At 40.8% G+C, this 27,618-nt stretch overlaps 3 protein-coding genes across 5 annotated transcripts in view; 1 reads left to right on the top strand and 2 right to left on the bottom strand.

The window, feature by feature from the left end:
* The window catches only part of LOC146606847 (protein NLRC3-like), a 1,106,670-nt gene that overhangs the window by 435,276 nt on the left and 643,776 nt on the right, over nucleotides 1-27,618 (bottom strand). The window lies entirely within an intron of this gene.
* LOC146606854 (protein NLRC3-like) lies at nucleotides 7,947-26,509 on the top strand. Its single transcript, XM_085349239.1, has 5 exons — nucleotides 7,947-7,977; nucleotides 14,353-14,405; nucleotides 15,012-15,064; nucleotides 23,604-23,888; nucleotides 24,714-26,509. The coding sequence occupies exons 2-5, from the start codon at nucleotides 14,374-14,376 to the stop codon at nucleotides 26,507-26,509; spliced, it is 2,166 nt and encodes a 721-aa protein (XP_085205365.1). The 5' UTR covers nucleotides 7,947-7,977; nucleotides 14,353-14,373.
* Nucleotides 19,974-21,005, bottom strand: LOC146606855 (uncharacterized). The gene has a single exon (XM_085349288.1). It carries the CDS (start codon nucleotides 21,003-21,005, stop codon nucleotides 19,974-19,976), a length of 1,032 nt encoding a protein of 343 aa, XP_085205414.1.

Raw genomic sequence — 27,618 nt, 5'->3', positions numbered from 1 at the left:
GTTTTGCTGGGTAATATGACCAAGATACAGCCAGAGGTTGGCCATAAGATAGACTTCTCCTCTTCAGCTGCCCAAAAAAAGGTTCTTGATCAAAACATAAACAGACCATTCGTTGTGACAGGTAAAAGAAGCCATCCTCAAAAAAGAAAAGTTCCACCTGCTACTGTGGAGGAGTTGGATCAACTGATGGGACAATATTTTTCCAAGCATAGTTCTGTTCTGAATAACCCATAATGTTTTAATTTAGGGGGCCATGTAAATACTTTGCATTTACTGAATATGTACTTACTAAATACCACTGTTCAAAAGTTGAATAAAGAAACAAAGAAATGTTTGCCTATTTTTAATTAAAAGCACTTTGTCGAACATCACATCAGTTACAATGTAGAAAAAATGTTATGTATAGTTTACAAATGACAAAATGTTCACATAAAATCATGACAGCATTTGTATAATATCACCCACTACTAGCATTCTGTAATTTACTGTCTCTTTTGAAAACTTATCACTACATAAACAGCACAAGACTTAAGAGTATTTAACAAGAGCATTTTTCCCTGGTTTTACTACCACACTGGGGCACATGTTCACCAAAACGCAGCAAACCTTTGCCATCTTATCCAGGAAGGTCACCTTTTTACCCACACATGGAAGAAGTAATCTGATTGGCATGGTGGTATGTAGCATGTAGTTTGAAGCAGGGATTTCGTAGTGCCCCATGTGTAGTGTTGGAACCCAGTCAGGATTTGTTTCATTCATTTCATAGGCTGGTTTGTTGCAATAATGCCAAATAATTAGCAACTCTATAAATAGAAGGTAGTTCTGCATGTTTGTTCTAAGTTTGTGCTATTGAAAATAAAATTAACAGGCTATAAATAATAATATGAACTTATTTAGAACTTACCTGAATGAAAATACTGGAGCACACCAACAGATATCTGTGGCTGGTAGAGAACTGAATATCAGCTCGTCTCGCAGCTGCTATCCAGGCTAGACGCCTTCTTTTGGTAACATCCAACACATAAGCTCCCTCATGATGTTTCCAGGTGAGGAAACAATGAAAAGAGAGCCTGTTTTCAAGCTTATTCCTTTGTCGGTAGTGCAATCTAACATTACAACCGACCACACAGCAAGCATTTGTTTGGCCTGCTAATATGGCGCCTTGACCAAAAATCCTGGCTACGCCCCATCCCGTAAGATCACGCTCCAGAGCCCTATTAACGTACGGATCTAGAAAGAAGACGCTGCATTTTTAACTCTGAGGGAGATGGAGAATGAGCCTATTTCCAAAACAGTGGAGTGTGTTCCTTTAAGTACTAAATTGTATATATTGTCAAAAACTAAAGTGTACATAGCAGTTGTTGTATCTTGTTTACTGTATCACTGACAGATAATTTCAAAGTCAATGAACGCTACATTATAGTGAGATATTGTGTAATGTGAAATACTGTAAGCAAATGAATAAACAACCTAATTCGTGATAGACCTTTGACTCTGTTTTGTTTGAATCCAACTGTTTTTTGCAGATGTGCATAAAACATGTTACTTTTAGTATTGTTATCATTATCATCATTATTGCACTAAATATATTTTAAATAAAGGATACTTTGATATACATTCTACTGTAAGGTTGGAAATGTATTTTCTTCACCCTAAAATATGTTTTGAAATGTATTTTGGTTTGAAAGAAATATATTTTCAATTTCAAAAATATATTTTTTTGGAGCATCACAAATACAAAATATATTTACCATATATTTGAAATATATTTTGGCCAGGAAAAATGTATTTTTTTACCGTATGGGTTTACTGCTGCTGACTTTGAAAATCACACCAAACATGGAATCAAATATATCGACTCGGCTTAGACTACAGAGAAGCTCGGCACTGCTCACAAAACTCAAACACAAAAGGCTTTTTAAAGACAACAATCACTTTGACAGACACACAAACACGACTGAGTACAGAGCAGCTGCTGGTTTGAAGCCACAGAAATGTTCAAATGTTTAAACACACTGCAGCGTTGCAGCCGTGATGCATTTGTGCTGCTAAGGCCACACACATCAGCTGCCTTACATTTTAGTACCAGTTCATCTCTGACCATGGCAGCACAGTCTTTCCAGTACAGTGATGTTGGTGGGGACAGTGGGGACTGATTGTTCATTGGCTGTAAGCCGGTCACATGGACGTTTAACTGGTGCTTTGATTGCTCTGTAGTCTGTTGTGCCTGTGAGCTGCTCCTAAAATGAGACAGATTATAATTGTCACCATTCTGTTAATGACTCTTATTATGTGCGCTCTCCTCCACTGTCACACTAAACACATTAAACCTTTATTTTTGTGTAAAGTCAGGATTTATTGGCTCTTCTTAAAAGCGTCATGAAGTGCAAAACTCAGCAAACATTATACAAAAGTAGATTTAGAAGCTGAACTGAAAACATTTAAAGTGACAGTCAGCACAAATCCAGCTGACATCTCCATCCAACCCAAGTCTTCATTTAAAGTCATTATAACTGTGACACACGTTTGTTACAGTATTAATCCTGCCTGATGCTGCAGGGCCAACATCATGAAACAGGCTCAGCATTTATTTCCATTATGAAACTTTATCATTAAAAACAAACCATTGTTCTGCAGTCGTCCCAGGACTGTCGGTCAAACGTTCTCTCCACATGTTTAAGGCTGAGCTCACTTTATCGTCTGCCTGAAGGAGGAAAGCAGATGTTACTAAACATCACAATAAAACATATGAAATGGGTGCACATGAGGAACGTCTGCACTGTTAAAGCCATGCAAACATCTTCACACATGAAGCAGCAACAGCTCTCAGTTTAGCAGCAGCTGGTAAAAGCCACAGTGATCCTGGAGCCTCCCTGAAGGACTCGTTCATCAGTAACTGTCAGGAGGACGATTAAACCTTCTGCACACGTCCTGTAGTTACACACTCGGGAGGAAAGACGACGTCCTCGCTCTGCAACATGATCTGTGTTTCATCCAGGACGCTCAAACACAGACTGGTTTCCAAATATTAGACGCACTGGTTCTTCATGCGTTTCTACCTGAGCACTCAGAGTCATTTCTACAACAGGCCTCCTTCACCTGCTGGTGCCTCTGTTTCTGTGTTTGGCTGTTTCCATCAGTGCCTGATGTTTGTGATCTTTGATCTGTTCTGAAGTCTCTCTTTGTAACACAAATGTTGTTTGGCTTCTTTTGCAAACAAGGCAAAAGAACTTTAATGGATTCATTTGCTGATCTTATTTTCTGATGCAAAGCCGTCCTTTCAACGCTTTAGAAAGAAAACCAAACAATGTTTTTAAAACTTTCCCAAAATGTAAAAGCTATTAAAACCATAAACTTCTGCTCCTTGATCATGTGATTCTTCTTCTAGACTGTCTGTAATTGTTATTGCTGATTGTCAATAAAGTTGTTTTTTATAAGTTATGTTGTAAAGGAAGCTTGTGGCGAGGGAGGAGGGGCGACTAAAAGCAGGTTCATATAGTGGGAAAGTCCTCAGGTCATGTGAGGATATTTACTGATGCGTCAACACTGTCAGATAAAAGAACGGCTGCTGCATTTGTTCTCCCAGAAATAAGTTTGGTGATGAGTAAAAGAATTACAGATGATGTGGCAGTTTATACTGGGAGCTGGTAGTGATGTTACTGGCTTGAACTGGGTGGAGGACGCACTAATATGCAGGTATGTGGTTTGCTGGGACTCTAGCAGCGTGCTAGTGAGCACAGGTGATATGTCTTCAGACTCTAGGCAACATATTGTTTTTGATATACTTCATTTACTGTATAGAATCAAACACAGAGGGATAGAAGTGGATTTCTTATGGCTCCCTGTGAATATCGGTGTTGATGCAATGAACAGGACGATAAGTATAAAAAGGTGCAGCAAGAAGAAGTCGTGCAGGTTTGACTATAAAATAGAGTGAAAGTGAGGTGAAGAGTATAATGAAGGTAAAGATGAAGGACGAGTGGCAGGCACACTGGGACAGAGACGGGAAAGGCAGATATTATTATACAGAAAACAGTCGTGTAGAAGAAGCTGCAGCAGAGACCAGGATGGAATCTGGAGAGTCAGAGTTGGTCACACAGGCTTGAATAGCACACTTAAAAAGGTAAACATGACACAGGAAGTGTGACTTCTGTGGACCAGAGGAGACGTTTGACGGGTTGTTAGCGTAGTCAGGATGCTGGATGGAAACGCTGTGCCTGATAGGATGATTACAGGCTGGACTTTGTCTTCCTGTTACAGATGGATCCAGGCCCTGGATGACTGCTGGACACACATGACCCACACTAGGCTGCCTTCATCCATCCTTTCCTCCTTCACTGAGACTCAGAGTCAGCATGTATGTATTTATCAGTGATTTGAATCCTTTCATTACAGAGTGAAGTTAAAGTAGACGTGTGAACACACTAATAAACACAAAGGGACACAACTACTACTCCATGATGGAAAGCTGAAGTATTACACAGCTTTATGAACCTCCTGTTATCCTGGTAGACGAGTACAGCAATAAATCTTTTACTTGAACATCTTCTGGCTCCAATAAGCTTTGAAATGTGACCATGAAGTTAGAGACACACTGACTGAAACCCACAGCTGTGACTGTGGATCACATCCACACACAGTGTAGCTGCTGTCTCTGTGTGAGCCTTTGCACTGCTGCTCGCAGCACCGTTATATCACTCAGCGCTCGCTGCTGTTATTGAATCCACTTTTTACTGTCCGTGCAATCAAGCTCCTCTGCAGAGCTAGAAAATATCTTCGAACCAGTTTATGTGTTAGGGGATCCTTTGCAGCTGTGACTGTTGCCTCTGTTTTGGTCCTTTGGTTCCTGGGAGCCTTTTACATTTCCATCAGCAACAAATATCTGAACAGGCTTTATTGTAGGAAATACAGGATTAAATAGTTGTCATTATTTATTAGATGTTGTTAAAGATGATCAGATGCTTGTTTAGTTTAATGCTGTGGCTTCAGTCAGCATCACTGTGCTGTATAGTTTTATTTTTCTGATCCTTCTGTTAAAGTTGCTGAATAAAAGCTGGTTGGTCTGCACCTCACCTCTGCCTCGAGCCTCCTTCTTTAAAGCAGCAGAGGCTCTTCATTCAGGTATCACAGCTCGAGTTGTTCTGCAGGAGACCCAGAGTACTGTCCTTGGTCCATAATGACATTAATCCTCAAAAATAGTTCTGGCATAATAATTGTGCACACAGTGTAAAACTGGAGAAGCTTCTCAGATGAAATGTCTTCAAGAAACTTAAAAAAGTCCAGACACTTTTGTTTCTGAGCTTCTTAATTCAATTCAATTTTATTTATATAAATCACAACAGCAGTCGCCTCAAGGCGCTTTATATTGTACAGTAGATCGCACAATTATAGATACAGAGAAAAACCCAACAATCATATGACCCCCTATGAGCAGCACTTTGGCGACAGTGGGAAGGAAAAACTCCCTTTTAACAGGAAAAAACCTCCGGCAGAGCCAGGCTCAGGGAGGGGCGGGGCCATCTGCTGTGATTGGTTGGGGTGAGAGAAGGAAGACAGGATAAAGACATGCTGTGGAAGAGAGACAGAGGTTAATAACAGATATGATTCGATGCAGAGAGGTCTGTTAACACATAGTGAGTGAGAAAGGTGAATCCACACATCACTCGGCTGGAGGAAGCTGGGTTTCCACACCGTCCTGGACATAAATACAGACCTGCCTGCTGTCATAGACCCCAGCACTCACATGTTACTTATAAGTGACTCATATGTATATATATGCATGTATATATTGTGTATGTTGTGCTATTTCTTACTTAGTGTGTTGTGTCTTTGTTCCTGTTTGTGCTGCAGCACTGTAACCTAAATAATTTCCCCTGGGGATCAAAAAAGTCTTCTGATTGTGATTAAATGAAAGCAGTCAGAGCAGAGGACGGTGATGTAAGGAATGGGATTTTAATCAGCCAGTCTCCTTTAACTCTCAGCATCTCAAAGTAATGTGGTAACATCTGGACTGATGTGTTTACTGTCAGCTAGTTTAAATGCTGTAGGCTGCAGCCGTTGCTCTAACACTATAACTGTAACAGGGCTCAGTGCTGCTTCTAACAGTCTGAGCTGCTTCAGGCTTTATTTGTGAGGAGCACAGCAGCTTACAAACACGTGGCTGGGCCTGGACCCAAAGGAGTGTTTGTTAAAGCCTGCAGTGAATCCAGCAGCAGAATGATGGAAATGCAACACAGCAATGATGAAGAGGAGCAGCATTAAAGCCAAAGTCCAGTTCATACAGTTAGGTCCATAAATCAAATAAGGGAAAATAAAATGTTGTTGGATGCACCTGTCTGCACCCTTAATGCTCTCTGGTCGCTATGGTAACGCGTAAACATTTCTTTCAAAATAAGACACACGACTACAACACGGGAAAAGACCCAGGGAAACGAAGTTAACGATAAAAACCCTGAAAACCATTGTTGGATTTATATTTTATCATTGTCATTGTTATTGGGGAATATCTAACCATATATGCTTAGAGGTGTAGAACCAATTGTGTAATGATAGTAGTCTTTAAAGACTTTGTGTGACTCCAGAGTGTTCTGGCATTCACACCCACGTCCTGGGATCATGGGAGAGGTGCTACCTTCTTATTGTTCTGTGGTAGGATGTCTGTTTTAGTCTAAGTGCCTTTTGTTTAGATGAACTGCTGGACTTCCAGACCAGCAGGTTTAGGGAAGTCGTTTATGGGGTCACACTCTGACTCCACACACACACACACACACACACACACACACACACACACACACACACACACACACACACACACACACCTACATAACATACAGACTGGTACCTTTGTTCACGTGTATGTTAATGAACCTATGTATGTTCATGTAACCTCAATAAAAGAACAGTGTTACGAGGGAACGGACGAGAGCGACTGTGGTCAAGCGAAGGAACGGCATTGGTCCAGGTCTCTCCCGTGCACGAGAAACATAAAGAACTACTCGTGTCTTGGGTGAACCCATTGTGAGATCTAGCCCCACGCTATCATGTGATTTCCTGTGATCAAATGTCCCAGGATGTGAGTGGGCGTTAAGACGTCCATGTCCCTCTTCAAGCAGCTTAAAGAAGTCCAGACGCTTTTCTTTCCAAGCTCCTTCAACAACATCATTCATAGAACAACTTCCAGCTTCTTTTGCTCGGCTACAGTTTGGATGGATTTGCATTTAAAGATGCAACAAGACTAAAATGGTTAGGGTCAGGAGGTCAAAGGTCAGAGCTCCTGTGGGTCTGAGGGCAGCCTCACGCTGGAGAAGGATGAAGGAGTCTGACCTGAGCCAGTGTTTGACATGAACACATCAGCACTGCTGTCAGTGAGCCTAACGACAGCCGTTAGCATCATTTCAGTGTTTCAGTCATAAAAACACTTCCTGTCACTGTGGTGGTTACAGTGACATCATGCAGTTTGTGCTTTGACCTCCAGAGGGCGACAAATCAGCACAGACAGAGAGCTCCATTCAAACTTTGCTGCCATCAGGAATAATTCTTCAAATATAATCATCAGTGTTTGAGCAGTTATGATATCAGGGACAATCTAGACATGTGTGACAATACTGAACATGTCACATGACACACCTCAAACATCATGTGATCCACTCTCAGTCTGCACTTTCATTCATGACTTCAACAGGTTGAAATGAGCTTTGAAGAAACATCAGTTCAGTGCTGAAATATTTAAACGCTGCAGGAAGAACAACAACAACAAAGTGATGACGGATGTTTGTGCTTCAAACAGGAAAACCAGCAGAAATAAATCACAGCCTGCCAGAGGTTTGGAGTTTCCGAGGTGCACCTGAACGCAGCACAGTGTTCCAATGCTCCTGATTGTCCTCAAACGTCTCTTTGGGTGTTTCCTTCCTGCCCAAAGTTTAATTTCACTTCCTGAACTTCGTGGAGTGGAGCTTGTTGTTGGTGTGTGAAGAAACTGTAAGTTTGCTTCGTTTCCTCCTTTAACAGTTTGTCTTTAGGAACTTTACTGTTTGTTCAGCTCGTGTTTGATTTCTTCACACAACAAACTGTGTGTGTTTGTATTTCCGGTCTCTCCATTAAAGTCAGTGTGTAATGTTTCCTGGCTAACATCAGCTGTGTGCAGCTTAGTTCAGCACAAATCTGCCGCTCCATAGTTCACGGTAACGGACTCACAGCTGGACCAACGAGGCCGAGTGTGTCCGCCACTCTGAGCTACGTTCGTGTTTGTGTACTTGTAGTTTGTACTTTGAGTTCAGTCAGAGCCCACGGAGGACGCAGCGTACGTGATGACGTCACAGCCCTTTACCTCCTTTACTGTCACTGTGATTAATATTTACACACGAGACACCTGACAGCATGTTAACGCTAAGCTAACGCTAAGCTAACCTAGAACCCAGAGTGAGGTTAAAGCTGAGTAAACACTGACCCCAGACCAGCACCGTGATTTGATTTTGATTTTATTGATTAGCATTCAAATATCTCAGTGAAAACAGAACAAAAATCGACCATAAAGCAAGAAAGCATGAGACAAGGCTAATCAAAAGGTATTGGCTGAAGCATTTGCTTATTACGCCAACCCTTTTCACAAAATATCTTTTTGCATGCAGCTCCTGTACACAGGGCCTGAAGCAAATAAGAAAACAAAGCAAAAACCAAACAAACAAGAAAAAAAAAAACTTTCCACCTTAGTTAAGTAACTACATCAAAGTAAAAGAATCAAGAGGTTGTTTTTTTTTTTTTTTGCTCTTTTCATTCTTGATTTATATATTTTTCTAATACTCTATTTTTAAACATGTTTTTAAACAAGGAAAATGAACTACACCTTTTTAAATCACTGTCATAACTATTCCACAGGTTAACTCCTCTAACAGAAACACATCTCTGCTTTATATTTGTCCTTATCTTGTTTTTTTTAAAGAAATCTCTTCCCCTTAAGTCATGTTGACTCTCTCTGACTTTGAACCGCCTCTGAGTACTGGGGCAAAGCAAGTTATTTTGTGCTTTATACATTATCTGTGCCATTTTATATTCAACTAAATCATAAAATTTCAGGGTATTCAGATTAATAAACAAAATGTTAGTTGGTTCTATATAGTTTGATTGGTTTATAATTCTTATAGCTCTTTTTTGTAACTTGAACATATGAAGAGTGTTCGTTTTATATGCATTACCCCATATCTCCAGAAGGTAAGTCATATATGGAAGCAACAGAGTACAATAAAGTGTGTATTAGAGCAGGGCGATATGGCCAAAAATATTTATCACGATATATATTTGAAAATTTGCGATAACGATATAACCGACGATATAATTGATGCGAGACAAAATACAACTCCACAACATTACTAGCGCAAAAAGACAACCTTCCATTTATTTTCACTTAAACAAGAAGCTGGTTTTTATGTACATTAAAGCTTTATAAAAATGTAACAGTGCAAATGCAAATTCCTTGCTGAAAGTTTAACCAAAAGGCATTTCCAGTAGAAATGGGCTGACATATCCTGAGCATAACCATGTATAATATCCACTGAAGTTAAAAAGAGGTGCTTTGCAACATTAAACTGCAGTGTGCAGTACATATTTTTCGGACCATAAGGTGCACGGGATTATAAGGCACATTAAGCGAAACAAAGCAGTCAGATAAATCAAACTTTATTAAACTCATTCTTCTTGCTTCCTCCACTTCTGTACCATTGATTCATTAATGTTGAATTCTCTGGCAGCTGCTCTATTCCCATGTTGTTGCAGTATATTAATGACTAACCTCATATTGTGGATGGATTATCTCAGTTGTTCTCCTGACTGAAGTTTGGTCCGTTTACAGCATCCTGCCATGCGATTGCATTTGTCTCTAACTATCAGGAACCTTCACGTTAACTTTTATAAGTGGAAAAGTGTTAGTGTTCGTCCTCCAGCTTCACTGTTTATGTTATGCTAACATAGCTGTGTCGCTAGTGATCACGTAGCACATCATTATATACCAGCTAGCCCAACTTCAGTAACCCTACAAACGTCACTGCTGTTTAGTTTCCTGTCTTCATTTATGTTGGAAGTGATAGCAGAGCTGTACGTTTGATTTTTTTCAGAAATCTCTCAGTCAGAACATGCTATATCATGCTTAGGTAACTAGCGAAACTAGCGAGCTAACTTCCGCTAGCTTCCTGCTAACTTCTAACTCCGTTAAATGTAATAACTTTAGTTTTCATGGATGCCTGGAAGTTAAACTTCATAGTTACACCTGGTAATGCAGCAATGCTGATCGTTTTATTAAAGATGAAAGAATTTAGACAGTTTTTAACTCTCAGTGATGCTGCAGTGTTGTTTGACCTGAAGCACACGGAGTTTAGGACCCAGATTACTCCCAGATTTAAGAGCATCTTAGTCCGACAAATACGACAATAACAACGGCCGCTTGCATGTTCTGCAAAAAAATGTGCTTTGTCGTGTATCTGACGGACAAACACCAAACCAGTTCCACATCACTGAAGTTGCACCATTTTTACAAACCAATTCTGGTTCATCTGTTTCACTCAACAATCGGCCATGTGCGTATGAAAACAAAGGCACTGCGCATGCGCGTTTTACTCCCATTCTATCGCGATATTTCATTTTCCTATCGTTGCCTAACATTATACCGGTATTACCGTGAACGGTATAATATGGCCCAGCCCTAGTGTGTATAATGATTTTTTGTTCAGGACATGCTTTGTTTTATAGAGAATAGCAATGGTTTTTGACATTTTTGTTTTCACAATGATAAAGTGAGCTGCTGCTGCTGAACTTGAACAGGTAACAAAGTGATGAGCAGTCAGGCTGCAGGTTTCTACCTGTTCATGTTTCTACAGTAGAATCACTTTGAAGTGTCTTTGTGCTGTTTCATCTTTGATTTGTGTTCATAAACACTCAGAGAAACATCACGTGACCTCATCAGGATCTGTGTTGGTGTGTGGGGCTGTACCTCAGCTTTATGTTGTTACATGCTCATTTGTTCATTTTAACATCAAAGTAATGTTATGAGGAGTAATGAAGTAACGTACTCCATTACTTTTAATTAAAGTGTTCTGTGTAATATGTGTAATAATGACTGTTTTGAGTAATGACCAACACTGATCACAACAAAGAGGAAATGCCTCCAACATGCACAAACATTTGAGCCACAACATGCAGTTAATGTGCACAAATGTCTTTGATATGCTGCTCAGTGATGGTGGTGACTGTCAGAGCAGAGCTACTGAGAATCAATAAGTAATATCAATGATGGGATCAGAATCACTAAATTCTTCTCATCCCTGTCAGTATCATACATGTGCTGTATAATGTGATAAATGTAGAGGTGCTGGCTGTTCTCTCACTCTGCTGTTTAGCTGTAAAGGACGCCTCCCTGCCTTTGTCTCATTCATGACCTTTAATAGTCTCTTCTAACATGCAGAGATCTGTATGATCTGTTTCATAGAGTCTAACCAGCCTGTACAGGTAACAACAACAGTCACTGCATCACTGACACACAAACGTCATCTCTGTCAATAACAACATTCATACATGGAATAAAAACACATCAGTGGATCATTGCTGGAGCTGATGTTTGTGCTCCTGGTGCAAAGGCTCTCAGTTTCCTCCTTGAAATAAGTGTTTACATTGTTGTTATATTGTTGGCCCACCATTGATCATGTGACTCATCACATGATCAATGGTGAGCGTCTCTTTTCCTCTCAGGTTTAAATATCTGGGACTCTCCACCGTTTGGTTTTAGAGCTGAAGAAGCTTCTCAGATGAAACGTCTTCCAGAAACTTAAAGACGTCTCTTTTCTCTCCAAGCTCCTTAGATCACATGACCTGGATGACTGAACCCACAGACATATTGACCTGGTTTCTAGGTAGAGCTGGGCGATAGAATGATAACGATATGTATCGCGATATAACTTTTTCTCGATAGAAAAATTAAACTATCGCGATAGACCTCGCCGCTCTTGTCCTCTTAAAAAAAAAAAAAAAAAAAAAGGTCAGCCAATCCAAACTAAGTAGCGCAGAGCCGAACCAATCACAGCCGCAGCGTCACGTCACGTGACTTGTTACGTACAGCACAAGTGCCAAGCCGCACGTGTGTTTGTTTGGGAAGCAGCCAGCGCGTAATGGAGGAAATGAGTGTGCCGACTAGAAAAATCAACCGAGCGTGACCGAAGAGAAAACAGATGATGGTTCCAATGCCGGAGAGATTGTCGAACGGAAGAGCCATAGAAGTTCCGTAGTGTGAAGGTATTTCGGCTATTTCAAGTCTGACAAAAAACAGAGTAGCGTGCACTGTAAATTGTGCCGAAAGCAAGTCTGGAAATACAATAAACTGGTGCATGCGTCACACTGTGCGCCACGTTATTGTTTCGGTGCAATGAATTTCTACAATACTGTTAATTCTACTCTCTGCAGTGTTTAAATGCTTACATATACACACAGTTACTGTCCCTCCACACATACGACTCGGTTCTGCTTCTATGCCCCAGCTTTGTTTACTTTTTCCCACCGAGGCTTCTAGACTTCTGATTGGCCAACATTTCTGCACGGTTAGGAATCTAGCGCCACCTGCTGCTTTGGCATGTTCATAGCAGCGTTTTCCTTCATTTCTGCCTTTATGTGTGGATGGGATTATTTTTAAAACGAAAACGGAAAATCTCCGTTTTCAAAAATACCCGTGTACGTGTGGACGTAGCCTCAGTCTCTGACTGGAAGCGCTAATTTGTCATTCGGCTTTTGTCAGACTAAAGTAACTGTTAAAACTGTTTGAAAAGCTCAGCTATACAACAAGGAGAGATTGAGAATTTCCTTTTAGTTCTCAGTTTATTTGATATTGACAAAAGTTAGTCAGTTTTGTCTGTTCTTCTGTAAAACAAACTAAGATTTATTTTTAGAATTAATATTTTGTTTCTAAGTGGAATCGACAGTTTAGTCTGTTTCGTTTGTTCTATTTTGAAACTTAAACGCTTTAGCGGCTGCCTTTTGTGTAGTTTGCAATATTTGCCTTTATTTATCTGAAAAAGTCTCATGTTCCTTAAGTACATCTACCCTGTTGAACTTATTATGGGAAATAAATATTTAAAAACAAGCTGCTGATTATTTCACATTTTACTTGTGAGCAACGGCACATTTAAATCTTACAAATATAGTTATTTGGCTTATATCGTGATAGATATCGTTATCGCCTGAAATGAAAAAAACATATCGTGATATGAAAAAATCTCATATCGCCCAGCTCTACTTTAAAGGTGATCGTTTAGGACTTCAGCAATAATACAGACAGCAATGTAGTTAGCAGTAAAACAGATTTATTGGGAATTAACTTAAAAAACAAACAAACATCTGTCTCCTATTTTCTGTCACACAGGAAAGAAGCATCAATATCTGATGAGAAGACTTATTTATTTCTTTTTGGGGGTTTTTTCAACAGGAGAAGAATATCTAACAAGTTGATTTGTTCACATCTTAATTTTTAAGTGACATGTGCATTTTGAGTTTATACACTCTTTATATAAGGCAACAGTTTCCTTTTGCAGTATTTTTGTGTGGAGTGTTTTTCTATTTCTTAACAAAAAGGGAACAAAGGTGTTTAAGTTCACCTAGGATGATTTGTCTTAACTTTCACATGGTCTTACTGAGGTGATGTGAATTGAAACATGCATTTTTTTTTGGCGGTGAGGGAGGGATGTGCTGGAAAAGTTTGAAAAGGGACCTTGAAAGTGTTTAAGAAGTGCTTGAATTTGACCCTGAAAAAGGCATATGAACCCTGATCATTATCATTAGCCTGTGTAAGTCCTGAGTGTCCTCCAGTTCAGTGTCTTTGTCAGTCCCACATGTGTCGTTTCTGTTCAGCTGGTCTTCCAGTCAGTCATCCATCTCAGGCTCTGTCATTCTGTCATAAACACCAGCCTTCACCACCTGTGAGTCCTGCGTTTGGGTCCTCTCTTCTCCACATCCACACTGCGATGCTGTGACATATACAGTACATAAAATCAAAATTCACGTTTTATGCAACTAAAGTGTTTCATTATGTAGGCTACAGAACATAATTCAGTTATAGACGATATATGAAACATGTATACTTACTGCATTTGAATCATTTAAACCATATGTGATATAAACACCTCCACGTGTGTTTGAAAAAACAAACGCTTTGATTTTGACACCCCAAGAAAATCTTCCTAGATCTGCACGTGTTCAGAGTAAGAGCCGAATAAACAGCAGCAGAAGCTGATTGATGAACAGCTGAATGACATATCAGCTGTAGCTGCAGCATCTGCACAGAGTTTGATTGGCTAACGCTGATTTGTTTGTTTTTTTAAACAGGACAGCAGAGAGAGCGAGGAGATGGAGAGTGCAGCAGAGACAGTGAAGAAGAGGTGAGCATCTGACAGAGCAGAGCCAGTTTAAAGGAGCCTCACAAGCTCACACATGACAGCTTCATCAACATGGAGCTCTGAGTGTTTATTAAAGGATCATTGGACGCTCTGACACAGCTGACTGCAGCCTTTAGCTGTGAGCACACAGTGTCTCACATTTACATTCACTTCCCTGTCAAACTCAGTAACTTTAAACAGCTGCTGTTATCAGGTGAAGATAGCAAAGCTTTCAGGGCTGAGCCCCAGTGTTTCAGGATAATGGCCCCAGAGACCACAGTCACATATGTGGGGAAGGATTTTAAGTTTAAAACTTCCTTTAAGCACTAACAGCAGAGACGCACAAAGTCGCAGACAGGGAACAAAGTATTTTAGGTTTGTATTGTCAGATTATTTAATCATTATACTGAACAAATATGTGAAAAAGTAAAAACCTCTATTATGACGAGGTTATCACTACATTCACATGTCGTCGATGTGTTCTTTCACACAGATCAGTTTCAGTGTGTGTGGCCCGTACACTAAACCATGACACAAATTCATATGATGTGACACCCAGACTGTGTTCACTGTTTCTTTTGGTAAAATCATCTTCTCGTGTTTTTATAGAAAGATGATGGAAGAACCTAAAGAACAGCCAGCCAAAGCAGCTCCATCAGCAGGTAGGAGATCAGTGCTTTGTATGATGAGACGTATGGATGTATAGACTTCAGGCAGATTCTTTTTTTAACTGTGACAAGTACATGAAATTCACGAGTTGTAACCTGTCCTAATCTTTGCCTTAATCTTTCTGTGGGACATTAATATAACATGAGAACTTCCAGTCTAAGGAGTTTGGCAGAGAAACAACTGGACTTTTTTGTACTTTGAACCCACATATGAGGTTAAAACGATGCCACCTTAAAATGAAACTGAAGAAATATTGAAACTGAAACAAATGTATTGAAAGTGAAATGATAGTGAAAAAACATAAATATAGAAATTTAAAGAAAAAACTCACTGTTCATGTGGTTTTCACACTTACATCGTTTTTTTCCCACGTACAGTTATTTTTTCAGCTTCAATTAGTTGGCACTGCTTCGGCATCTGAGGGTGCGCTTGAGGGGCGGGGCTTCAGAGCCACATATATGAGCCACATATGTTTGCGCACATTATATTGCTGACCAGTGACTGTAGAAATCATGGACGACCTAATATCTGCAGCAGCCGCAGTCATGAAGAAACTTGCGTATCTCTGAACGGCACATAGAGCGGGGACGCTGAGAGGAGGTCCAGCGTTTACCGACTGTTTCAAACTGACAGACTCAGGTGTTCTTCAGTGTCTGCCTGACAGAAGGACCTGAGAGCCGCCACAATATTTTTGGTAAGTGAAAGGTGTTTGTAAGCTAATCTGTAGCTAACATCCTTAGCTAGCTAGCTAAGATGGGCACTCGGCTATCGGCAAAACTTGTTTTGTAAAGTTTGTTTAGCTAACCCGTGCAGGTGAACGAAATGAACAGAAACGCACCGGGCTGCTCCGTCAGTAACTAACCACAGTTACTGTACTTTTATTATGAGTATTACACTGTAAGAGCAACAGGCTGCACTCTGCTGCAGCTCCTGTGCAGAGCTGATTATTCAATATGTGCAAACAGCAGCATGTTTTCACTCTTTTGCCACATCTGTAAGGATATTAACACATATTTTAAAAAAGGCTTGCACTTCAGTAACCCCTCATTAATCATTAATTACAGATTAAATAGCAAAGCCTAATATTTATGTACTCAAACCAAATACTTCTGCTTGGCAGCTTAAGTTAAAATGTGTGTTTCATTTTTCCTCGGATTACATTTTTAGCACTGACTCTGTGTATTGTTTTTACTAAGTTTGTTTCAAATATTCAGGTTAAATAAAACAGTCTGAATCATTCTTATTGAGGTAAGTTCACAAAGTTACATGTGCAGTACAGCTTACATCCTTTGAGAGGGAAAAAAGCATTAATATTTGTTATGATACCTCTGTATGTTGGTGACCACGGTGCAGCAGCAGACTGAACCAGGACTGAAACCTGCTCCGTCTGCTCATGTATGCAGATTCACATTCACAAAGCACCAACAACTCAAAGGTTAACATTATATTGGAAAATCTGTTGGTATATACGGCTTTAAGAAATAAACAGCTCGTATGTGAGCAGAGCTGAAGAACTAAAGAAATGTAAGAGAAGAACTTCAGATCCTGGGTGTGTGAGGACAGAAGGATCAGCTCTATTTCAGATTTGAGATAAACTTTATATTTCAGTTTGTGATGGTTCAGTTCTCTTTGTGATTACAGGAGCTGCCCTCAGATTCAGACCTCAACACCACCCAGTGACAGCAGACAGATCATCCAACATGTTCACATGTTAACTGCAGAATGAACTGATGCAAACAGTGCAAAGGTTAAAGCACCACATGTGCTGTAGTGAAAGCTGCAGCTGTTTTATTGATAAAAACAAAGTCAAAAGGATTAATCACCCCTGTATCATATGAATGTTGGGTTTTTCTCTGTATCTGTTATTGTACGATCTACTGTACAATATAAAGCACCTTCAGGTGACTGTTGTTGTGATTTGGCGCTATATGAATAAAATTGAATAAAATTGAAATGTAACTGTGTCACTATATATCAGCATTAACAGGACCTCAGCTTGGTGTTTCACAAAGCTGCTGATCTCAGACCTGCACAGCTTCCGTTTTAAACACTGAATGTACTCAGCTGCATGAAGAGCACGTTTGAGTTTCTCTGACACAATTAAATAAAAACTGATGAAGGTCAAAGGTCGTCACTTGTATGTCGAACTACAGACTTGTCATCTGGAATTCTTTCACAGTTTTTTATTTTTGCCAATAGTGTGTTATTTACCATAAAGTGATTCAGAGTCATTTATACCAGAGTAACCAGAGAGGATAATATATTTTTAAGTATATAACTATCCACAGGACTGAATATAATATCTCTGATGTGGACTGATGTGGTCCACTTTTTTGGTCTTAGTGAGGACTCGAGCAGCAGAGTTCTGAATGAGCTGTAGTTGTCTGACTGATTTTTTAGGTAGACCTGTAAAGATGCTGTTACAGTAATCAAGCCTACTAAAGATGAATGCATGGACTAGTTTTTCCAGGTCCTGTTGAGACATCAGATCTTTTATCCTTGAAATATTCTTGAGGTGATAGTAAGCTGACTTTGTTATTGTCTTAATGTGTTTTTCTAAGTTTAGGTCTGCATCCATCACTACACCCAAATTTCTCGCCTGGTTTGTGGTTTTTAGATGTATAGATTGAAGTTCTCTGGTGACCTGTAATCGTTTTTCTTTGGCGCCAAAGACTATTACCTCAGTTTTGTTTTTGTTTAGCTGGAGAAAATTGTACGGGGCCTTGGTCTCCTGGTGACATTGTGATATATATTTGTGTGTCATCTGCATAGCTACGACAGTTTATTTTGTTGTTCTTTATAATCTGTGCCAGTGGGAGCATGTAAATGTTAAACAGAAAGGGTCCCAAGATGGAACCTTGGGGAACTCCACATGTGATACTTGTCTGCTCAGATGTGAAGTTACCTATTGATACAAAGTATTTCCTGTTTTCTAAGTATGTTTTGAACCAGTTTAGTACAGTTCCTGAAAGACCTGCCCAGTTCTCCAGTCGTTTGAGTAATATGTTGTGGTCAACTGTATCAAATGCTGCACTGAGATCCAGTAAAACAAGACTGACATTTTTCCACTGTCTGTATTCAGACATATGTCATTAAACACTTTGGTCAGAGCGGTTTCAGTGCTGTGGTTCTGTCTAAAACCTGACTGGAAGGCATCGTAGCAGTTATTCTGTTTTAAGAAGTAACTGAGCTGTTGAGAAACTGCTTTTTCAATGATCTTACTTAAAAACGGGAGATTTGAGATCGGCCTGTAGTTGTTCATTTGTGTCTTGTCAAGATTGTCCTTTTTCAGTATAGGTTTGATTACAGCAGTTTTTAGTGATTCTGGAAACACACCTGATAATAAAGAAAAGTTGACGATCTGTAATAGGTCTGACTCTAAAGTCTTTGAGACCTTTTTGAAAAAACTTGTTGGCAGGACATCTAAACAGCAGGAGGAGGAGTTCAGTTGACCTAAGATGTCCTCCAGGTCTTTGCTGTTAATAGGTTGAAACTGTTTCATGGTGTTTAAACAGTTTTTTGGTGGACACAGTACATATCCTGGATCTGCTGTTGATGTACCAATTGCTTGTCTAATTTTTTGGATTTTTTCTGTGAAGAATTTGGCAAAGTCATTGCAGGCCATGGTCGAATGAAGTTCAGCTGCCACTGACACAGGAGGGTTTGTTCGCCTGTCAACTGTAGAAAATAAGACCCGAGCATTATGGCTGTTTTTAGTGATGATGTCAGAGAAGTAGGACCTCCTTGCACTCCTCAGTTGTAAATTATAATTGTGAAGTTTCTCTTTATAAATGTCATAATGAACCTGGAGGTTTGTTTTTCTCCATCTGCGCTCAGCTTTCCTACACTCTCTTTTTTCATTTTTCACCAGTGTGGAGTTTCTCCATGGAGACTTTTTCCTTCCAGAGATAACCTTCACCTTAATGGGAGCAATAGTGTCCATTACATTTAACATGTTAGCATTGAAGCTATTGACGAGCTCATTGACTGACCCTCTGGACAGGTCAGGTGTTAATGGGAAGACCTGGTTAAAAATTGCACTACTGTGTTCAGTTATACACCGTTTTGTGATCACTGTTGTTGATATATTTGTGTGGGCTGAGATTTTACTTTCAAAGAAAACACAGTAATGATCAGACAGGCCCACATCAGACACAGTAACCTTTGAAATGCTCAGGCCTTTGGAGATCAGTAGGTCAAGAGTGTGTCCTCTATTATGTGTGGCCTCTGTTACATGCTGAGTCAGCCCAAAGTTGCCCAGAGTGTTACTCAGGTCTTTAGTCCCTTTGTCCTGAGGGTTGTCCACATGGATGTTAAAATCCCCAACAATAATTACACAGTCGAAATCAACACAGATCACAGACAGCAGTTCACTGAGGTCATTAAAAAAGTCTGTGCAGTATTTTGGAGGCCTGTAAACATTAAGAAACACAACTTTGGATGGGGCCTTCAGCTGTAAAGCCACATATTCAAAAGACTGAAAACTTCCAGGAGATAGCTGCTTACATTGAAATGATTCATTAAATAAGACAGCAACCCCTCCTCCTCTCCTGCTCGCCCTGACCTCACTGATAAAACTGTAGTTAGGAGGGGTCGTCTCGATGAGAACAGCTCCACTGTTACTTTGGTCCAACCAAGTTTCAGTTAAAAACATAAAATCAAGGCTGTGCTCAGTGATTAAATCATTAATTAAAAATGTTTTCCCAGCTAAAGATCTAACGTTTAATAAAGCCAACTTAAGTGTTTTAGAGGTATTACTTGTCCCCTCGTGTTTGGGAGCAGTCTGTGGCACACAAGGTATGTTTACTATGTTTAAAGATCTTTTAGAGTGCAGCTCTCTGTGTTTTGACCAGGCCACATGTCTCCTTCTGTCACCTAAAAGTACAGAGATTTTAAAACCTTCTAGTAAACAGGGTCCCAGCTTCTCCTGGGAAAAGTCACCACTGCCATAATCCTCGCAGCCCGGACCCTAAACACATCAGACTGTGGAGACAGAGCGTGAAGGTGGTAAGGAGGAACTAAGGGGGGCGAGGCTGGGCAATGTGACTTCGATTGCTCTGATGAGGGCGGGGCTCGATGGCGAACCTTTGGCCGCTCTGGTGGGGGGTTTATGGGGGACAAAAAGGGATTGGGCCGGGGGGTAGATCTGAGCCCAGCATTGACTCGCTCCATCATCTCCTCAGTGAATTTCAGGTGTGGGGAGGAGGGAGAAAGGGAGGGGGAGGAGGGTGATGGCCTGTCAGGGGTTTGGGGGACTGGGGAAGGTCGTGGTCCCTGGTCCTGGTCGTTGGTGTTGTTGAGAGAGTTGGAGGCAAATAGGGACCCCTCTTCTTGCCTCAGATGTCTCTCCTTTCTGAGGCTCTTCCCGGGTGGGGGCAGATGGAGCTCCTCCTCAAGGTTTCTGCTGGGCTTTGTCTGTTCTTGGAGTACTGTTTGTTCCTCTTTATGAGATAACTCCTCGTTTATCTCAGCCTTGGCACCAAGCACATATGGATGACGTATGGAATAAAACAAGTTGGAGGTGAACAGTTTCACCCCTGACTTGTTAAAATTAAATCCATTTGCTTTAAACAGATGCCTGCGTTCCCAAAAAATATTAAAGTTGTTGATAAAATGCACCGAGTGGTCAGTACATGCTGATATAAGCCATTTATTTAGTGTAAACAACCTGCTGAATCTCTCGTCTCCTCCTCTGACCGGCGGTACAGGTCCACTGATGAATACAGCTGCATTCAGAGAGTTTACAGTATTTAATAATCCAGTAAAGTCCCGTTTCAGAACCTCCGACTGTTGTTTGGACACATCGTTTGACCCTGTATGCAGAACAATGTTTGTCACAGTTGGATATTCATCTGCAATTTGAAGAATTCTCTCCTTCAGGTTGTTGACCATATCGTTAGGAAAGCAGAGGACTTTAGTGTTCTTACCGCACATCCTTTGTACATCCTTTACGGCAGAGTCACCCACAATCAGAGTTTCAGGCCTAGCCTTTAGCTTTCCCTGTGGTCTTTTACTTTTCAACAGATTTTCAGACCTTACTTTGCTGCTTTTAGATGGATGGTTGTCCGATATAGATCCAGGGTCCTTTGATAGTGGAGCAAATCTGTTGTGCAGTTTCACATTCAGTTGTTTTGGAGGTTTGTTGTTAACCTTCCTATTCACGGTTGTCCAGTCCTGTTTCCTCTCGTATACAGGGGTAGAAGAGCTTCTCTGTCTCGTAGGAAGTGAAGGCCAGTCGGTTTCAGAGATTTCAGCTCGCTGTGCTCTGCCCGTGATACGTCCTCCGCCTTCCAGGAGACATGATTTATGTCTTGGTTTTGCACCAAGACAGTCCAAGGGGGGATTATCACTTGAGGATTTATAATAATGCACAGTCTACTTTCTTGGTCATGTTATCTGTGCTCCTTAGCTGTGTACTAGCTTGCTCATCGCCATTGTTTTGAATCAAAGGCAAGGTTGTTTCATTTCCACACAGTCCATTTACCTCCACGTTTACTTCTAAGCGATGAATTTTTGTCTCCAGTACTGCAATCTTCTGCAGGAGGCTGTGGTAGTCATCTGTGGAGAGGGAAGGCATCTTGTTGCTAGTTAGCCTAGCGGTTAGCACCTTTCCAGGCTATTGGGGCTGTTCGGTGCCCAGACACTGTAATCAGGCTTCAGCTGTGTCTAGGCCACAGACACACGGAGCGCTGAGGATAAGGTAACTATAAAAATGTTGCTGTTTCTGTTAAGAACACTTTAGTCCTAATGATCTATAAGTGTCCAGAAACTATCGCAGGTAAGCTCATACGGAAAAAAGGGAAAAAATCAGCATAAAAATCAATAAAAGAAGAAAAGCATTTAAGGAGCAAACAGATGACGCGTCCACACTCGCAAAAGATACCATTGGGTAAAAGCAGCACAAAAGAGTAGCTATGTCTTCAGTGAGAGCCAAAACAAACCAACTTTTCAGCGTGAAACAACTCAGTTCATGTAACCTGAGGAAACTGTAAGTTTTCTCTAAATATCTTTTAGCTGTGGTTAGCTGGATGTCAGTCTTATGTTACAGACGCTGTGTCGAGCTTGAGCTGCGAGTCATATTTTCGGCGCTACATTGTAGTGAGATAAGTTTGTGGGTATTTTGTGCAGCTTCAGCTGTCCTTTTAACTGCTCGCTGGTTAGCTAGCGTGAGCTATAAGCTAACAGCTAGCATGGTTAATGACGCTAGAGTTCCACGCACATGCAAACAGCTTGTCTCTACTGCTTTAACTGTTAAAACAGAAGGCAATACTACGCGTGACAGGGTTTATTATGTGAAACAGCAGCTTGTTTAGTTTAAACAGTCTGCATTAAGCTGGGCAAACACTGTGCGATTTTTTTTTTTCAGTCGCGTTATTCAGCTCCTGCTCAAACTGTACAATTAAATCGCAGAGGTTAGAAGTTCATAGGTCACGATGCAGGGTCTCACACTATATGGCCTGATGCTCTGATGCGACCCGAGTGCTCAAACTGTGCATTCATAACATGAAGCTTATCATACAAAATCTGTCCCTCGCTCTCCCTCTCTCTGTCTTACAGACACACACACCATCAACTTTGCTAAATTACTAATGAAAAACATTGACCAGGCAGCTGTGATTGAGTAGCAATGTCCATCCAACTCTTTTCATGGTTGTTGTAGTCATAATAATTTTGTGAGGCCACATTGAAAAGTGTTGGATACAGAAGCGTAGTACGGAAGCGTAGAGCCGCCACCCAGGCAAAAGAAAAATAGAGCTATGTCACATTATAACGTGAAAAGTTTATTATTATAGTATACTATTGTTCTAACAATATTAGATATAGTTCTAACAATATACTTTTCATGTTTGTACAATATACTATCATTTAGGTACAATATACCTATTACAATATACATAATTCTCACGTTCGTACTTGCACTCGTTCTTATTTTAAACTTAATCTGGAATGCAGGATATGAATGACAAGATTTTGTTTTTCATATTTTTCATTATTTTTCAGTTTCAATTTTTTCTTCAGTTTCATTTTAAGCTGGCATCATTTTAACCCTACACACCCTAAAATTTAGTATTTGTTGATGAGATGTTGAAGTGTTAATTGAACAAAGTTAAAATACAGTGGAACCCCGACTTACGAAATTAATCCGTTCCCGAGGGTCTTTCGTAAGTCGAAAATTTTCTTAAGTCGAAACAGCCATTGCACCTTTTGAGTGAGATGATGCTGAACGATAGGCTAATTGCTAACTAGAACAACAATATGTCGTTCAAGTGGAACAGCGAAGCACGAGTACGGAAGCCAAGGGGTTGTCACATGATTCGGAAGGCCTTGTGGGCATTGTAGGCTCAGCCAATCAGAGCCAGCGGATTTCGTTACACCGGCATTTTGCCGTACCATTGGCAGAAATATTGCCGTTCATTGCCTTCGTAACTTGAATTTTTTGTTAAATGGGGTATTCGTAAGTCGGGGTTCCACTGTATTTTTCACATGATTTCGACTGAGAAGCATGTTTATGTCTCTTTCTTCTTCCTGTAGAGGAGGAGCTTGCCAGGGTACGGTCAGCCTTTGTCTGGAGGGTAACAATAGAAATCCTTAAACTGCTCCTTGAGGCCCTTGTAAGTGATGGTATCTTAAATAAGTTGGAGGAAGAATCGATACTGGAGGGGAACCCACTCAGAGCAGACAAGGCACGCAGCTTGATCGACACAGTGAGGAAAAAAGGAGACAAAGCATGCAAGATAACAATCAAGCATCTTCAGATCAAAGATCCTTCTCTTTTCTCTCAGCTGCGTTTGAACTCTGATCCATCTGCTCAACAAGGTGAGGTCATGCATCAGATACCATGAATAAAAATGGTCACCTTGCAGTTTGTTGAGATGTGAAAGTGAAACCTCAGAATTCATTGTAAGAAAAAGGAGAGGGCAAGAACGTCATTCTACGACGAATGTTTGGATTTGTTACATGCCTGCAAATGTATTTTCTAAACTACATGGAGGAATTTTGATGATCGTCATAAACGTGTGAAACTACTTAGATCTAATGTGAGCTGTATTTAATTAAAGTGTTCTTTACTTTTAAAAACCATGCAAACTGATTGCCTTAAAAAAGAAAAGTCAGAGTATTTCTCTAACAAGCGGACACTCTTTAAGCATCGGTCATTTGACTTAAATGTTTAATGAAAAAAATGCCACATTTACATATAATAAAGCAAATTGTGGCCAGAAAGGGTTTACATTATCTTTTGCCATTGTAAATTACGACAAGAATTAAATGTGAATTACTGAATCTCTCTCAGATGCTTCTTTAAATAACATAGCAGTGGGGAACATTATGACACTTCAATGTTGTTATTTTTGGTTACAAAGTTTGGAGAAGAGGCACAGAAAGCAGAAACCTGTTTAGCCTGCACATGTTGGCATCAGGTACATATGAAAAGCTGCAAAGCAATGCAGATGTGGAGGTTCAAAACATTTAACGTGGCTTTTTTCAGGAAATACATTTAGGAATTCCTGAAGCCCCTTTTTGATTTCTGGTAGAATGAGTATATTAAAAACTTGATAGGTTAAATAAAGGCCAAAGTACATCACATAGCTCCTTCAGACCAGATTTGTATTTTTCCTTCTTTTTTTCCTTTTTTTGATTCAGATGCTCTTCAGAAGTGTCAGCCTAAACTCAAGTCTCTCTTAAAGAAGAAGTTCCAGTGTGTGTTTGAGGGCATCGCTAAAGCAGGAAACCCAACCCTTCTGAATCAGATCTACACAGAGCTCTACATCACAGAGGGAGGGACTGCAGAGGTCAATGATGAACATGAGGTCAGACAGATTGAAACAGCATCCAGGAAACCACACAGACCTGAAACAACAATCAGACATGAAGACATCTTTAAAGACTCACCCAAAAGACAGGACCTGATCAGAACAGTGCTGACAAAGGGAGTGGCTGGCATTGGGAAAACAGTCTTAACACAGAAATACAGCCTGGACTGGGCTGAAGACAAAGCCAACCAGGACATCCAGTTCATATTTCCATTCACTTTCAGAGAGCTGAATGTGCTGAAAGAGGAAAAGTTCAGCTTGGTGGGACTTGTTCATCACTTCTTTACTGAAACCAAAGAAGCAGGAATCTGCAGCTTTGAAGACTTCCAGGTTGTGTTCATCTTTGATGGTCTGGATGAGTGTCGAGGTCCTCTGGACTTCAACAACACTAAGAGTGTGACTGATATTACGATGCCCACCACAGTTGATGTACTTCTCACAAGCCTGATCAGGGGGACGCTTCTTCCCTATGCTCACGTCTGGATAACCACACGACCTGCAGCAGCAGACCAGATCCCCCCTGAGTATGTTCACAGGGTGACAGAGGTCAGGGGGTTCACTGACCCACAGAAGGAGGAGTACTTCAGGAACCGATTCAGAGATGAGGAGCAGGCCAGCAGGATCATCTCCCACATCAAGAAAGCTCGAAGCCTCCACATCATGTGCCACATCCCAGTCTTCTGCTGGATCACTGCTACAGTTCTGGAGGATGTGCTGGAAACCAGAGAGGGAGGACAGCTGCCCAACACCCTGACTGAGATGTACATCCACTTCCTGGTGGTTCAGGCCAAAGTGAAGAAGGTCAAGTATAATAGAGGACGTGCAACAGATCCACACTGGAGTCCAGAGAGCAGGAAGATGATTGAGTCTCTGGGAAAACTGGCTTTTGATCAGCTGCAGAAAGGAAACCTGATCTTCTATGAATCAGACCTGACAGAGTGTGGCATCGATATCAGAGCAGCCTCAGTGTACTCAGGAGTGTTCACACAGATCTTTAAAGAGGAGAGAGGACTGTACCAGGACAAGGTGTTCTGCTTCATCCATCTGAGTGTTCAGGAGTTTCTGGCTGCTCTTCATGTCCATCTGACCTTCATCAACTCTGGACTCAATCTGCTGGAAGAACAAACAACCCCCAAGAAGTCTAACACAGGAGAATCTGCAAAGAAACACTTCTACCAGAGTGCTGTGAACAAGGCCTTACAGAGTCCAAATGGACACCTGGACTTGTTCCTCCGCTTCCTCCTGGGTCTTTCACTGCAGACCAATCAGGCTCTCCTACGAGGTCTGCTGACACAGACAGGAAGTAGCTCACAGACCAATCAGGAAACAGTCCAGTACATCAAGTGGAAGCTCAGTGAGAATCTGTCTGCAGAGAAAAGCATCAATCTGATCCACTGTCTGAATGAACTGGATGATCGTTCTCTAGTGGAGGAGATCCAACAGTCCCTGAGATCAGGAAGTCTCTCCACAGGTAAACTGTCTCCTGCTCAGTGGTCAGCTCTGGTCTTCATCTTACTGTCATCAGAAGAAGATCTGGATGTGTTTGACCTGAAGAAATACTCTGCTTCAGAGGAGGCTCTTCTGAGGCTGCTGCCAGTGGTCAAAGCCTCCAACAAAGCTCTGTAAGTAAACATGAACTCATCGCTTCATTCTTAAAATCATGGGAAATAAATCAGAGGTGCTCAGTTCAAAGAATACTACCACTTTAGAAAAATTAAAAAATAGTCACTAAAATAGTCATGATACTTTAAATATTTCTCTCCAGCAGGACATGTCAGCATTTCTGAAATATTTTTGTCTTCAACTCGAATCAAAGCACAATCCAGATCCAGCCTATAAGAACATGAGCTCTGATCCTTCAGCCCCTCTGACAGGTTTATTATCCTCAAGTTGTTCACTTGTCTCCAACAACCAGGAGTCTAGCTCTGTTTTTTAAAGCAAATACTTGAGCTACCAGACTGCACCTACATCGTTTTCAGATGTTCTTATTTTAAGGTCTGGTTTGTGTCTCATCTTTATTGCAATCCCCCATGTCTCTCTGTTTTTCAAATATAAATCTGTTACCTCGGTGTGGCCAGAACAACATGGTGAACCCAAAATACAGACAAAGGTGAAGGAACTGAATATTACTAGACGTGAAGGCTTTATTTACACACAGGAACTTGACACTTGGAATTTTTTAACATGAACTGTGAACTATGGCGGAAGTCAAGCACTTGAAGCTGTGAGCATGAAGTGGGCTCTGTGGTAGGTTTCCAGAAATGGGTCTTGGTTGATGGTAATCTGAGTCACTGTAACAGAGGTAGAGCAGCATCAGAAAGATCACTGGTGGAGGTTACAGTAAGTGAACGAGGTTATCTTCAATGTCTTATTTGGGGTTTCTGTAGCTCAGGAGGTAAAGCTGGTCTGATCTGACCTACTGATCAGAAGGTTGGTGGTTCGATCCCTGGCTCCTCCAGTCTGCATGTCAAGTATCCTTGGGCAAGATACTAACCCCAACTTGCTCTCCGATGCATCCATCAGAGTATGAATGTGCGTGAATGTACTTAGAAAGCACTAAGTTCAGATAAAGTGTTTGTGAGAATGGGTGTGATTGGGTGGATGTGGCATGTTGTATAGAGCGCTTTGAGTACTCCTGGAGAGTAGAAAAACGCTATATAAGAATCAGTCCATTTACCATTTACTTGTCAGCAGTCGGAAAGCAACTTGGGGAAGGCAGGTGGTGAGGTCTGGGT

This window comes from Diplotaxodon limnothrissa, unplaced genomic scaffold, assembly GCF_057381915.1.
Source record: "Diplotaxodon limnothrissa isolate DT_005_m unplaced genomic scaffold, D_limnothrissa_male_GT1.1 unmapped_scaffold_4, whole genome shotgun sequence".
Taxonomy (NCBI): domain Eukaryota; kingdom Metazoa; phylum Chordata; class Actinopteri; order Cichliformes; family Cichlidae; genus Diplotaxodon; species Diplotaxodon limnothrissa.
The sequence above is the reverse complement of the archived record's forward strand: the minus strand, read 5'-3'. Positions and strand labels throughout refer to the sequence as shown.

Excerpts from the sequence above, each read along its gene's own strand:
- LOC146606854 (XM_085349239.1), top strand. The coding sequence starts at position 14,374 with ATGGAGAGTGCAGCAGAGACAGTGAAGAAGAG. Across the intron at positions 14,406-15,011 it reads GCAGAGACAGTGAAGAAGAG|AAAGATGATGGAAGAACCTA; the intron begins GTGAGCATCTGA and ends GTGTTTTTATAG. Across the intron at positions 23,889-24,713 it reads TGATCCATCTGCTCAACAAG|ATGCTCTTCAGAAGTGTCAG; the intron begins GTGAGGTCATGC and ends TTTTTGATTCAG.
- LOC146606855 (XM_085349288.1), bottom strand. The coding sequence starts at position 21,005 with ATGTGCGGTAAGAACACTAAAGTCCTCTGCTTTCCTAACGATATGGTC.